At 35.7% G+C, this 11,729-nt stretch overlaps 1 protein-coding gene across 1 annotated transcript in view; it reads left to right on the forward strand.

The window, feature by feature from the left end:
• Virma (vir like m6A methyltransferase associated) overlaps nucleotides 1-6,655 on the forward strand; it is a 65,611-nt gene extending 58,956 nt beyond the window's left edge. The window contains exons 20-24 of the mRNA XM_026383403.2: nucleotides 12-108; nucleotides 2,188-2,354; nucleotides 2,917-3,248; nucleotides 4,218-4,361; nucleotides 5,539-6,655. Coding sequence (XP_026239188.1) covers nucleotides 12-108; nucleotides 2,188-2,354; nucleotides 2,917-3,248; nucleotides 4,218-4,361; nucleotides 5,539-5,693 — 895 coding nt within the window. The 3' untranslated portion in view covers nucleotides 5,694-6,655. The remainder of the gene's footprint in view (nucleotides 1-11; nucleotides 109-2,187; nucleotides 2,355-2,916; nucleotides 3,249-4,217; nucleotides 4,362-5,538) is intronic.
• Nucleotides 6,656-11,729: the final 5,074 nt, after the last annotated feature.

Consider the following 11,729-nt stretch of genomic DNA (forward strand, 5'->3'; position numbering starts at 1 on the left):
TCATTTCCTAGGACTGCATATGTGTTAGCCGATGTCATGGATGATCAGTTGAAATCTATGTGGTTTACTCCATTTCAAGCTGAAGAGATTGATACAGATCTGGATTTGGTATAAAGATTTTATTACCAAATATTTAGAAAAAAGTTACTGATTTTTTTTGTTTCTCTGTGTTTTTAGCATTATAACAGTTTACATATTGTATAGCTGGTCAGGTCTACTTGATGATGAGAATTAAATATTATTATGCCAGTTGCCTACTTACCTGGTATGTAGAACTCTCTGTTTTTTATGCTAATTGTTTTGCTTCTTTTTAGTTAGTGATTTATATTTTGGGAATGTTGCTTTTAAGGAGGAAAAAAATCACATTTTTATTTTTATTTTTTAAGAATATTCTTTTTCTTTTTTTAATATTTATTTTTTTTTTAGGTATAGATGGAAACAACACAATGCCTTTATTTTTATGTGGTGCTAAGGATCGAACCCAGGTTCCGCCCGTGCTAGGCCGAGCGCTCTACCACTGAGCCCACAATCCCAGCCCCAAAATCACATTTTTATGTAACTGCTTCAAAGTACTTTGTTTTGTTATGTCTTTAAGGTATAGAATAGAGAAAATTATTCCACAAAATAACAGTTCATTCTTCTTGGGGAGGCTCAAACCAGGGTATCATGCATGTTAGGCACATGTTCTTGTTCTGCCTCATAGCTACATCCACAGTCTCAACTGTTCATTCTTGCATTTAGGGGGTTTTTTTTGTTTGTTTGTTTTTTGGTGCCAAGGATTGAACTCAGGGGTGCTCAACCACTGAACCGCATCCCCAGTGGGGATTTTTTTTTTTTTTTTTTTTTTTTTTTGAGACAGTGTCTCGCTAATAAGTTGCTTAAGGCCATGTTAAGTTTCTGAGCTTGTCTTGAACTTGGAATCTTCCTGTTTCAGCCTCCCAAGCCACTGGGATTATAGGCATGCACCACTGTCTTAAAATAAAAAATGAAAAGGCTGGGAATGTGACTCAGTGGTTAAGCACCCTGGGTTCATTTCCCAGTACCATAATTAATAAATGAATAAGATTGTTTAAAAATCACATATAATTCAATTAAAATTTCATTAAAGTATTAATATCTTTTTAGTATAAATTCATCAGTGAACCATTAGAACTGTGTTTTCCAGTAAGACCTATTCAGTGATGGAAATGTTTTATAATCTGTCTGCCCTGTTCAATATAGTAGCTAGTAGTAGCCTCATGTAACTTTTGTGGGATTGAAATGTAGCTAATATGATTAAGGAACTGAATCTTATTCTGATTTAATTTTAGTTAATTTAGATTTAAATGTACTTGCAATTAGTGTCTACATATGGGCAGTACAGATGTAAAATATTTGTGTTAAAAGGTGTAAATTTTGGCTGGGTACAGTGACACATGCCTGTAATTCCAGTAGCTCTAGAGGCTGAGGCAGGAGGATTGTGAGTTCAAAGCCAGCCTCAGCAACTTGGTGAGGTGCTAAGCAAAGCAGTAAGACCCTGTCTCTAAATAAAATTCAAAATAGGGCTGGAGATGTGGCTCAGTGGTTGAGTGCCCTTGGGTTCAATCCTTCCCCCCCAAAAGTTGTTCTTTTTGTAACTTTAAACCATAAATTTGAACCATAACTGTCTTGCAGTGATCATTGTGACCATGGTTTAGAGAAATTTTAGGTCTCTTAAGCATGATAAGTTTGAAATGTAAACTATATTTTGTTTCTCTGAAATTACTTGCATTGGAACTTCATTCTGTGGTGAAGATTTGTTTTATAGTAGAAATGGTCTTTATACAAGGCTGGCAGGGTACATAATTTTCAGATTCTTTTGGAAATGATCTGGAGGTATTGCAGTGTTAATTTATATGGAGAAATCCTGAGTTCCCTCTTAGGCAGCAGAAGTTCTCTAGACTTATAGTCCTGCTTTGAGAAGAGTTCCACTAAAGTAAGTTACTGAATTCCTAAGGTTTTTAAAATTTTTTTTTTCTTCTGATATCCCACTTTGGTTTTTTAAAATTATTCTTAACTATCAATGATGTTGCCTTCTGAAAAGATGAGGAGAGGTAGATCTATAATTTATTAACTGTGAGAGTTAAATATAATTTATAATTTCTGTAGTCAAATGTTACATTGATAACTACATTTAAGATGTATTTTGTTTCATTTTTTATGACACAGGTAAAGGTTGACTTAATTGAGTTGTCTGAAAAATGTTGTAGTGACTTTGATTTGCACTCAGAATTAGAGCGTTCATTTTTGTCAGAACCATCATCTCCAGGAAGAACCAAGACTACAAAAGGATTCAAACTTGGGAAGCACAAACATGAGACATTTATAACTTCAAGGTAAAACTTTTTCTGCTAAAGATCTTATTTTAAGATAAATGCATGACTATTAAACATAGCACTTGAATTGTGAATATTATTTGGATATTTATTTATTTATTTGGTGCTGAGGATTGAACCCAGCATGCCAGGTGAGGGCTCTACTACTGAGCCACAACCACAGCCCCTTATTTGGATTTTTTTTAAAAAGATAATTTGGCTAGTACACATTCAGTATTTTTGTTATGTCTCTCTCTCTTTTTAACGCTAGGGCTTGAACCCAGGCCCTCATATTTGCTAAGCATGCATTCTACCACTGTGCTAGCTCCAGCCCCTATTATGTTATTCTTTATGAAAGTTTGGAAGTGTTGAATAAGAAGTGAACTGAATTGTTTTAAAAAATTATTGATTATATAAAATGTGAGTACTATTCTTAGCTAGTTTGTTGTATTATTGCAGAAAGTAATATAGATACCTGCAAAGTTGTCAGAATTGGAGTAAGAAAGAAATGTTCTGCAAAATTGACTATTTTCATGAGAAATATGAAGAAAAATTGTTTCATGAAGTATTTTTGTTTTAATAGTGGAAAATCTGAATACATTGAACCTGCCAAACGAGCTCATGTTGTGCCACCACCACGAGGAAGGGGCAGGGGAGGATTTGGACAGGGAATACGACCCCATGATATTTTTCGTCAGAGAAAACAGAACACAAGTAGGCCACCATCTATGCATGTGGATGACTTTGTTGCAGCTGAAAGTAAAGAAGTGGTCCCTCAAGATGGAATACCCCCACCAAAACGACCTCTCAAAGTATCACAGAAGATTTCTTCTCGTGGTGGGTTTTCAGGCAATCGAGGAGGACGCGGTGCTTTTCATAGTCAAAATAGGTTTTTTACACCACCTGCTTCAAAAGGTAAGAACTTAGGTGTATTTTCTAATGGGTTAGAATATTGGACTATTAAAGTATCTGATTCAAAGGGCAGATTCAGATAAAGTGTTTTTCTTTTACTTCAGTTAAACTGCTTGTAGGTCAGTTGTACTATTGGCAGAGTACTCAATTAAGTAGAATACTCTGCTTTTTAAGTTGACCTTTGATACAGTGTAGTTTTAGTGAGGAATGTAAAATAAATCTTGACTAATTATTTTCCTTTTTACCCTGACAATTTTATTTGTCCTATGTAATATTCATACATTATTTTCACAATAGAACTTAGCAATTTCCTTGAAATTGTTCTGTGTAGTTCACTATTGCTTCTTATCTCTGCTTCCAAGTGTTGTATTTAATGCATTTTATTTATTTATTTATTTATTTGGTACTTGTATGTGGACAGAATGCCTTTATTTTATTTGGTTATTTTTTTATGTGGTGCTGAGGATCAAACCCAGTGCTTCATGCATCCTAGGCAAGGGCTCTGCCACTGAGCTACAGCTTCATGTATTTTCAATTGTTTGAATATTTTAGAAACTGACTCTATTTAGATGAATTACTCTTTACTGGTGACTTGTCGAATTGTTTTTTTATAACTGCTGATTTAGGAGAATAGGGGGAACAGGATAGGAATTTAATAGCAAACACTTAAATGCAGTTTCAGGAACTGTTGTTATAAACACTATTTATAGTATTCTTGTATCCCATGATGTAGGTTCTGTTAATACCCCACTTTACAGAAAATAAAATTATCCTTCAGGTGACTAGTGTTTGAATGCTGGTAGCCTCTGTTTATAAACCACTGGGTGATGCTTCCACTTTATAGTATATTCAGTTCATAGAATTTCAGTTTCTCTTCCATTACTTTTGATGATTAAGAAAAACTTGTCACATCTGCCTTCATCCAACTGAGGTTGTGAAAATGTAGATTCTGGTTGCATTATTTGTGTTTAGGAAACTACAGTCGTCGGGAGGGAACTAGAGGCTCCAGTTGGAGTGCTCAGAATACTCCTCGAGGAAATTACAATGAAAGTCGTGGTGGCCAGAGCAATTTTAACAGGGGCCCTCTTCCACCATTAAGACCACTTAGTTCTACAGGTATGTGTCTTCCCTACTTGATACTACTGATAGAAGGGAAATGAATTCCTTCTTTTCTATTTGTTGAATGACTCTTATTTGAGACAGAATAATTTAGAATGTTGACATAAATTCTGGAGTCAAGTTTATATCTATGAAATAATGCCCAATACACATCTTCTGTCAAGGTAATCATATTTTTATATTTGGAACTACCATTTCATGGTGATGTGCTCCATTTTAATAATGAAAGTCAATCCTTATACTCATTTAACGTATTATACCTATTTAACCATAAAGTATTTTAAAAATTTGTTCTTTTTAGATATACATGACAGTTGAGTATATTTTGACATATTATACATACATGAAATATAATTATTAGGATCCCATTCTTATGGTTAACTGTAAAGAATTTTGGTAATAGAAATGTCTATATGATTTATTCTGTTTTCGTTTACTTTTATTGTGTATATAAGAATGTATTAGGTTTTTTCAGCACTGAGGATTTAACCCAGGGTGCTTTACAACTGAGTTACATCTAGCCCTTTGAATTTTTTATTTTGAAATAGGATCTTGCTAATTTGCTGAGGCTGGCCTAGAATTTGCAGTCCTCCTGCCTTAGCCTTCCAAGTAGCTAAGATTACAGGTGTGTGCCACTGTGCCTGATTTGTAATCTTACTTTTTCTTAAGCATTACTATATCACATTCAGAATTTTTGGCAGAAGTAGCTTTGGTTTTAAGTGCACATTTATTAAACAACAGTTTTATTTGGGATATAATTCTTGAATATAATGTACTTTACCTACTTAAAATATACAATTCAGTGGTCTTTACCACATTCCCAGAGATTTTAGAAGAGTTTTTAAATAACGAAAAGAATCTGCGTGTGGTGGCACTTTCCTGTAATCCCAGGGATTTGGAAAGCTGAGGCAGGAGGGTTACAAGTTTGAGACCAGCCTCAGCAACTTAGCAAGACCCTAAGCAACTTGGTGAGAACTTGTCTCAAAGTAAAAAATAAAACGGGCTGGGAGGATGTGGATCATTGGTTAAGTACCCTTGGGTTCAATCACTGGTAGGAGGGTTAAAAAAAAAAAAAGTAGAAGAGGAATTCTTGGTTTGAACAGTGTCATAAATTTGTTTTTAATTATTGTGAAAGAAAAGGATGATGGAACTAAAAATATTCTTTCTTTTATAGGTTACCGCCCAAGTCCTCGAGACCGTGCTTCTAGAGGTCGTGGGGGACTTGGACCTTCCTGGGCTAGTGCTAATAGTGGCAGTGGAGGTTCCAGAGGAAAGTTTGTGAGTGGAGGCAGTGGTAGAGGTCGTCATGTACGGTCTTTTACACGATAAAAATGCTTTGGGGAACATCCTAAGTGTATATGGACATTTCATGAGGACAATAAAAAGACATTTAAGGACCAATTTAGACTTAGCAGTTATCTGGAGACATCTGAGAGAATATTTTTATCTGAAGAAAGCAGATTTTGTTTGATACCTAACCTAAGATTTCAATAAAAAGCCAAACTTTGTATGTATGTTTGTATATATTTTTCCCCTTTTTTATATGACTATTTATTTAGAAAATTTCTAGGTAGAAAGACTAAATGACTTGTTTTGTATTTTTCTTGCCTATGCCACAGACGTTCCCAGTCTTTCTCAGCCCATGGCACCCTTTAATGTCACAGTAATTTTTTTACAGCATACCTAGGCCAAAAGAAATATCTGATACTTCTGTTTATTAAATATTTAGTTAGGTCCAGGCAGTTTATGTTAACATCACTAGTAACTGCGGACATTGCACACCATCTCAAAATTTGGAATCAGCAGCATTTGCTTCTCTACTATGCTTATTTCATAGTACTTTTTATCCAACTGCTGAACTGTTTTACAAAGATATGCTGTCATAGAAAGGAATATAATGTTATCTAATGTTGAAAATGTAAACTACCTCAAATTAGTAGTGTATGTGGTGTCCAAATGGTGTTGCTATGTTTCCTCACAATTTTAAAATATTCTCTGGCCTTCATGTTGATTTACTAAGGTGCCCTGGTAAGGTTTGGGAACCATACCGGTACCAAAAGAAACAAAACACTTTTCCCATGTTACATACATAGACAAACTTACTTTGTGTTTCAGCTTTGGACCTTCTGATGTTGTTTTATTATATAGTTAATTAAAGCCTGAAATGAGGCATATCCTGATACTGTTATTTTGGGAATCAGAAACATCTAATAAATGCTGGACTTTATATTCAGAAGTGGAGCTTATAATTTTGAGAAAGTAGCCATATCCCCAAGGTATGTCTTAACACACTGAGCCTATATAAATGGCATAAAATATAGAGTTCTCAAACAAAAAATATGTGTATGAGTCTTATTCCATTCTTTTATCACTCTTTGTTTTGGGAAATTATTTGTGAGTAAATAGAAAGTCTCAGTTCTTTTAAGAAAATGCCTTAAAGAAAAGTTCAGCTCTAAAGATTCTGATGTTTAAGTGAAAGGTAGTGGAAATCTTCATAACTAATGGTGTCCAAAAACCAAAGTGTCTTAGCCTGCTCTCACTGCAATAACAAAACACCACAGGCTTAAGCAACAGAATTTTCTCATTTCTGGAGACTTAGAAGTCTTAAGATCAGGGTTCTGGCCTGATTAGGTTTTCATGAGAGCCTTCTTGCTTTTTCTCACACAGTCTTTCCTCAGTGGTTTCCTTGAGGAACAAGTTCTCGTGTCTCTTCTTTTTAATAAGTGTACTAATCCTATCATGATGATCCTACCCTCAGGACAGTCTAAACCAAACTTCCCCAAGGCCTCATCTCCTAATATGCTCACATACAGATGTTAGTTTCAATATAGAAATTTAGCACATAAATTAATCTAAACCTACTTCAATCCTGAAACCTAATAGGTTCATCTTCTCTAAAGATATTTTTAACATATTAGATGAATTAGAAATTTGTCTATAATGCCTGACATAAATACATGTTAATGTTTCCTAGGTAACTTTGTTTCTTGAATGAGAAGATCTGACTATATATTGATACATATTTTATGATATTTTTTCGATAAAGTTGAATATAATCTCAAAAGAAATATCAGAGAACTATTTTTGCCTTATAAGTCTTTTAAGTTATTATCCAGTAATGCCGGTCAGCAAAGATAATAAATTATTAGTGTAGAAGCAATGTCAGGAAAATTTGAAAATGTCCTGAGTAACTGAAAGTTTCTAGATAAATGAGAAGGGAAGGAATCCAACATGTTGATCACCTTATTTGCATATATCACTCAGTCTTTATAACAATTCAGCAAAGGAGGTTTAATCCTTATTTTCAGATGAAGGAAGCTAAGGAGCTTGACTCAGATAAACCAGGTGCAAATTATACGCCTATAATCCGAGAGGCCGGGGAGGCTGAGGCTGGAGGATCATGAGTTCAAAACCAGTCTCAGCAACTTAGCAACTCAGAAGACCCTGTTTCTAATAATATATATAAAAAAGGGGGGCTAGGGATGTGGCTCAATGGTTAGGCCCCCCAGGTGCAGCCCCCAGTAATCCCCCTGCCCCCCACCAAAAAAAAAAAGTGGTAGAAATAGTATTTAAAACCAGGTTGGCTAGTTCCCAAATTCCTTACCTCTGGACCATTTTGGAAAAGTAAGAAGGTACTTTTTAGATTAAGTATTAACAGAATTAATCATATGGAAGTGGAGTTTCAAAGAATTATTTATTTTTGGTTTTGAGAAAAGGTCTTGTTTAAGTTGCCAAAACTGGCCTTGAACTTGTGATCCTCCTGCCTCAGCTTTCCCGTGTGGCTAGAATTACAGGTGTTCAACATCCCCACTTTGCCGTGGCTTTCATGCTAAAGCAAAAGACAACCCTAAAATAACCAAATGAAAATTCTTAAAATGTTTTCAAGTTAATAAATCTTGACAATTATTTGAGTTGGCAAACTATATTATTCTCCAATGAAGGTCTCTTGGTTTGCTGGAGAGACTTTGGAAGTATTTTTGTAAAGATCTGAACTGAAGTAGGCTTAATGGCTCTCCTACTCCTCTCCCAAGTCTGCAGCTGCTTTAAGTATTTATCCTGGGGTGGAGCAATGTCTCTTTAGACATTTTGGTAACCCCGGAATGGGACACTTGCTGTTTAAGCATTTCACCTGTCCCTTCTTGAACAACTTAGGGTTCTCTGAAATTTATTATTCTCTAAGTTAAATAAAAAATTGAAAATAATTCATCTGTAAGAATTGTATAAAACAAAATTTTATCTCTGAAGCTTATTCTGATGAAAAAGTAGGAAAATTAGTAATGAAAAGAGCTAGATATTAATCCTGGCTTGGTTAATGAATCATTAATTTGCTATGTGTTATGAACAAATCATCAGGGATCTTTTAAACACATCAATTTTAGGGCTGGGGTTGTGGCTCAGTGGTAGAGTGCTCACCTAGCACCTGTGAGGCACTGGGTTCAATCCTCGGCACCATAAAAAATAAATTGAAAACTGTATTCTGACATATAAAGCAATTAAGTAAAAAGCAATTTAGAATTGATAAAGTGTTACTAAAAGACAAATGAGATAACAACTGAAAAAAGAAGGGTTGCTGGGCACAGGGCCCACCTGTAACCCAGCAACTTGGGAAACTGAGGCAGGATGATGGCAAGGCCAGCCTCAGCCACTTAGCAAGTCCTTGTCTGAAACAAAAGTTTAAAAAGGGGCTGGAGGTGTAGCTTAGTAGTAGTGAGGCCCTGAGTCCAATTTTGGTACTATTACAAAAGAAAAAAAAGAGTAACCAGATTAAAAGGAGGTCTCCAAATTCTTTTTCTTCTTTCTACCTCCCAGGATGTTGGTTGTTTGCTAACCAGTTAGCTGTCATTACCATGACTAATAAATAATGTTTTTTAACTCAAAATTAAGATTTACAGGGAGAGGACAAATTAGGTCTTATTTTCTATAGAACAGTAGCATAACATGGTTACTACCATCAAAGATATATTTCAAGATGACAAGAAGAGCATGAAATTCCCAATATAAAGATTATTAATGTTTAAAGAGATGGTAATCATGATTTTATTATACACATATTGATTTACTATTATTTGTCCTATAAATACCTCCAATACTTGTAACATCACCTGAAACTGAAGATAACATAATATCCTTACAAAAAATATTTAGTGGTGATACACTTTGGTATTTAATGATTAAAGATGGAAATGAGCCAGGCGCATTAGCACACAATGAGCCCAGGAGGCTGAGGCAGGAGGATTGTGAGTTCAAAGCCAATCTCATCAAAAGCAAGGTACTAAGCAACTCAGTGAGACCCTGTCTCTAAATAAAATATAAAATAGGGCTGGGGATGTGGCTCAGTGGTTGAGTTCAATCCCCAGTACCCTGCCCCCAAACAAAAAGATGGAAATGAACTGTTTACCAATGTTTCTTTAAGAAGCATTTTTTTTAAGAGAATTTTAATATTTATTTATTTATTTTTTAGTTTTTGGCAGACACAACATCTTTGTTTGTATGTGGTGCTGAGGATCGAACCTGGGCCGCACACATGCCAGGCAAGCGCGCTACCGCTTGAGCCACATCCCCAGCCCACCAATATGTTTCTTTCTAAAGATGTCTGAGTCCTCTTAATTATTTGTTTGTTTGTTTTGGATGGGGGATTGAACCCAGTGGCACTTTACCACTAAGCTACACCAATTTTGGTTTACCACATCACCATTTTTAAATTTTTTAATGTTTTAGTTATAGGTGAACACAATGTCTTTATTTTACTTTATATGGTGCTGAGGATTGAATCCAGTGCCTCATGTGCTAGGTGAGTGCTCTACCTCTGAGCCACAATCACAGCCACTGGTTTTGTTTTTGATACCAAGGATTGAACCCAGGAGTGCTTACTCACCAAGCCTTTTTTATGTTTTATTTTCAGACAGGGCTCTCTAAATAGCTTGGAGCCTCACTAAATTGCTGAAATTGCAATCCTTCTTCCTTACCCTCCAGAGTTGCTGGGATTGCAGGTGTGTACCACCGCACCCCACTCACCAGTCCCAGTCCTTTAATTTTTGTGACAGGGTCTTACTAAGTTGCTAAGGTTGACCTTGAATTTATGATCCTCCTGTCTTGGACTTCCAAGTGGCTGGTATTACAGGTGTGTGCTACTGTGTTCAGTTCACATAATTGAATAAAACTTTTATTTATTTTTTTGGTGGTTTCTGGGATTGAACCCAGGGCCTTGTGCAGTGCATGCTAGGCAAGGATTCTACCATTGAATTACATCCTTAGTCCCAACTTTTAATTTTTTGTGGGGTGAGTACTGGAGATTGAACTCTGGGGCACTCAACCACTAAGCCACATCCCCAGCCCTAGTTTGTATTTCATTTAGAGGCAGGGTCTCACTGAGTTGCTTAGTGCCTTGCTTTTGCTGAGTCTGGCTTTGGACTCTAGATCCTCCTACCTTAGCCTCCTGAGCTACTAGGACCAAATTTTTTAATTTTTTAAACTACATTTGTTTTTGATTTCTTTTTAGTCTCATGACTTTAAATAGCAGGTCTACATACTTTAAAATTCCAACCTATGTCTGTAACCCCTAGATTTGCATCTCAACATTTCCACTACATATCTGGTAAGCACCTCAGTTTGACATAACCAGTTTGACATAAACAAACTGAACTTTGGCCATCTTCTTTTTCTAAGTGGCAACTCCTAGCTTTCTCAGGCTAAAAACCTAGAGTTGTCCTTACCTCCTCAGTTTCACATTTTACTTCTGAGATAGCTGGCTTCTGTCTTCAAAACATATCCAGAATTCAACTGTTGCCCTCTCCACAGAAGTCACACATCCAGTTTCAGAAGTGTTGAGTCAACTGGAGTGTAGGAAAAAAGAGTTTTCTTTTTTTCATTCTAAGACTACCTAGAATTCGTATAATTAAAAAGCCCCCAATGTGATGAGATTAGCATGTAGGCGTCTATGGAAAGTGGTTAGGTTATGAGAGTGCAGTCCTCAAGAGACACAGCAAGAAGGCAGCATCCATGAACCAGAGTGTGGGCCCTCATCAGACACTGAATCTGCTGGTGCCATGGACTTGCCATCTTCCAGAAATGTGAGAATTAAATTTCTGTTGTGTATAAGCTACCCAGTTTGTGGTATTTCATTATAGTAGACCAGATGAGCTAAGGTAGAACCTCTAATGACCAAACTGAATAATTTTACAAAATATTGATAAATTCGATTATTTCACAGACTAAAATAAATATCTTTGATTCTATACTGAAAAAATAAATGATTAAATAGGTAAATAAGTGGAGGAGAGGAGCAGAACTCTTCCTAATAGAAGAATTCTAATAAATGTATAAGGAATGAGGGAAACACATAATCTCATTGGGTAAATATCATAC

This window comes from Urocitellus parryii, chromosome 7 (genome assembly GCF_045843805.1).
Source record: "Urocitellus parryii isolate mUroPar1 chromosome 7, mUroPar1.hap1, whole genome shotgun sequence".
Lineage (NCBI taxonomy): Eukaryota > Metazoa > Chordata > Mammalia > Rodentia > Sciuridae > Urocitellus > Urocitellus parryii.